We start from the raw sequence: 2,125 nt of genomic DNA on the forward strand, positions 1-2,125 counted from the left end.
TATCAAAATTTTAATTATATTTTTAATTTTTTAAAATTAAATATGATATAGTTTATTAATTGTCCTGGCCCGTAAATATTCTTGTCTATGTCATTGATTGTAATTTGGGGCAAGCTAAGAATCATTTTTCAAATGAAAATTGATCTAAGAGAAACGCTTAAGCGATCAAACTAGAAATTTAGATGATGGACTATATAATTACATATATATTTAAAAGGACTAAAAATGTTTTGTGGGGAGAATATTTACACAGGTATAGGCATTTAAAAAATCTATTTAAAATTTAAAAAAACAGTTTTTTACTTAGTCTCATTGGGAAAATGTTTTCCTTATCACAAATAGGTGCGTGAATTCCAAATTAAAGCACAAAAGGGCATTGGGTGTAAAAGTGGTGACCGCGTTTGTCATTATGCACTTGGAATCTCTCAACCAATAAACTTCCTTTGTCTCTTTCCCTAGGAATCTTGGTTTATCAACACAAAAGCATCTTGAACCACCACAATTAATTTAATGAACTAAAAAATCTTGATTAATCAGCCTAAAAGCATCTTAATTAAATTAACCCAAGGTAGAAAAGCAAAGGGACAAGGGACGAGAGACAAAACACGATCATGAACCTAACATCCAGCTTCTTCTTCATCTTCACCTTGATCATCTTTTACACAGCCTACAAATTCTCCACACTCCAATCAAAGCAAACGAATCTCGTCTTTTACGTTCATGATCACTTCACTGGCGACCACTCGACGGCGAGTACGGTGGCCGGAAAGACTGGGCCTGCCTCCAGCATCCTAAACTTTGGCACTGTGGCCATTGTGGATGACCCAGTTACAGAAGGACCCAATATCGATTCAGCACTCATTGGTAGAGCTCAGGGTATGTACATAAATTCGCAGCTTGATGGGAAAGGGTTGTACATGGTTTTCTCTGTGATCTTCACCACTGGGGAATTCAAAGGTAGCAGCTTGGAGATTCAAGGATCTGATATCTTCACAATGAAAGAAAGAGAGTTCGGAGTTGTGTCTGGCACTGGTTATTTCAGGTTTGTGAAAGGGTACGGGATTATGGAAACCGAGTTCATGGATATAGCTACTCTTAGGGCCACTCTTAAACTCACTGTAACACTCAAGCATTACTAACAAATCTCACTCTCATCTTTTCTACAATTTCATTTCTATTGTCAAAACATTTCCAACTATAACTGTGACACTATTTTGTGTAATACAGAAATTAGTTTGATTCAGATTCTAAGTAACTTGTTTCTTGATACAATAGAGAATCTCATTTGATAACTCTTAAGAGTTGTAAATAGTTTTAGAAACTGGTTTTTATGATATGTTTTTGGAATATAAATTTGGGTTTTAACTAGTCAAATTAATAAATAACGGTTGTATAATGATAATGATGATATATATCTAAAGTGACATAACAAATATATGTTAGAAACTTGGTGTAGAATGTATAAAATTAAATTTTTGGGAGTGTGAAAATCTTTTATGCAACTAATTTAGAATTATTCATAAATATTGATTTTTCCAAATTCATTTAATTTCTTCTGGTTTGGTATTTTAGTGTTAGACATATTTTAGTGTTAGACATATTATTACTTTGAATTGATGTTGAGTTTTCATTAAAATAAAACAAATATGGAGTTATTGTAAACTTAAAAGTTGGATTGGTTTCTATACAACTTCTTTGTAAAAAAAACATGTCGCCTTGAGTGGTTGGAATGCACAGAGGAATATTAGAATTATTAAAGATTAATTGTTGAATTTATTTATTTTTGTTACTAATTTTCATTTTACTGCATTTTTTACTCAATCGAAAAAATTTAGTTTAAAAAAAATGTCGAGATAATTCTTGTTTCATTAAATTTGTTTCATTCAAATAATAAATTATTTGCAAAAATTATTCTCCTTTTTAATAAAAAAAAAGTCGTTAAAACAAAAAGTATCTTAGTGAAGTTACATACATTCAAGAAAGTACTATTAAATGGTTAATTATGTATATGTACTAAGTCTGGAAATTTCGCAAAATTTTAAAATTTTCAGATACATTGAGTTATATAGATGAAAGAATGATGAAAGTTATTCATACTTATAATAAGATAGATAAAAAAAATAAC

The 2,125-nt window shown here is 30.4% G+C and overlaps 1 protein-coding gene across 1 annotated transcript; it reads left to right on the top strand.

Moving 5' to 3' along the window:
• Nucleotides 1–536: 536 nt before the first annotated feature.
• LOC137805856 (dirigent protein 11) lies at nucleotides 537–1,255 on the top strand. Its single transcript, XM_068605757.2, has one exon. It carries the CDS (start codon nucleotides 612–614, stop codon nucleotides 1,137–1,139), a length of 528 nt encoding a protein of 175 aa, XP_068461858.1. The 5' UTR covers nucleotides 537–611; the 3' UTR covers nucleotides 1,140–1,255.
• Nucleotides 1,256–2,125: the final 870 nt, after the last annotated feature.

The sequence above is a fragment of the Phaseolus vulgaris genome, chromosome 3, assembly GCF_051622355.1.
Source record: "Phaseolus vulgaris cultivar YP4 chromosome 3, ASM5162235v1, whole genome shotgun sequence".
Lineage (NCBI taxonomy): Eukaryota > Viridiplantae > Streptophyta > Magnoliopsida > Fabales > Fabaceae > Phaseolus > Phaseolus vulgaris.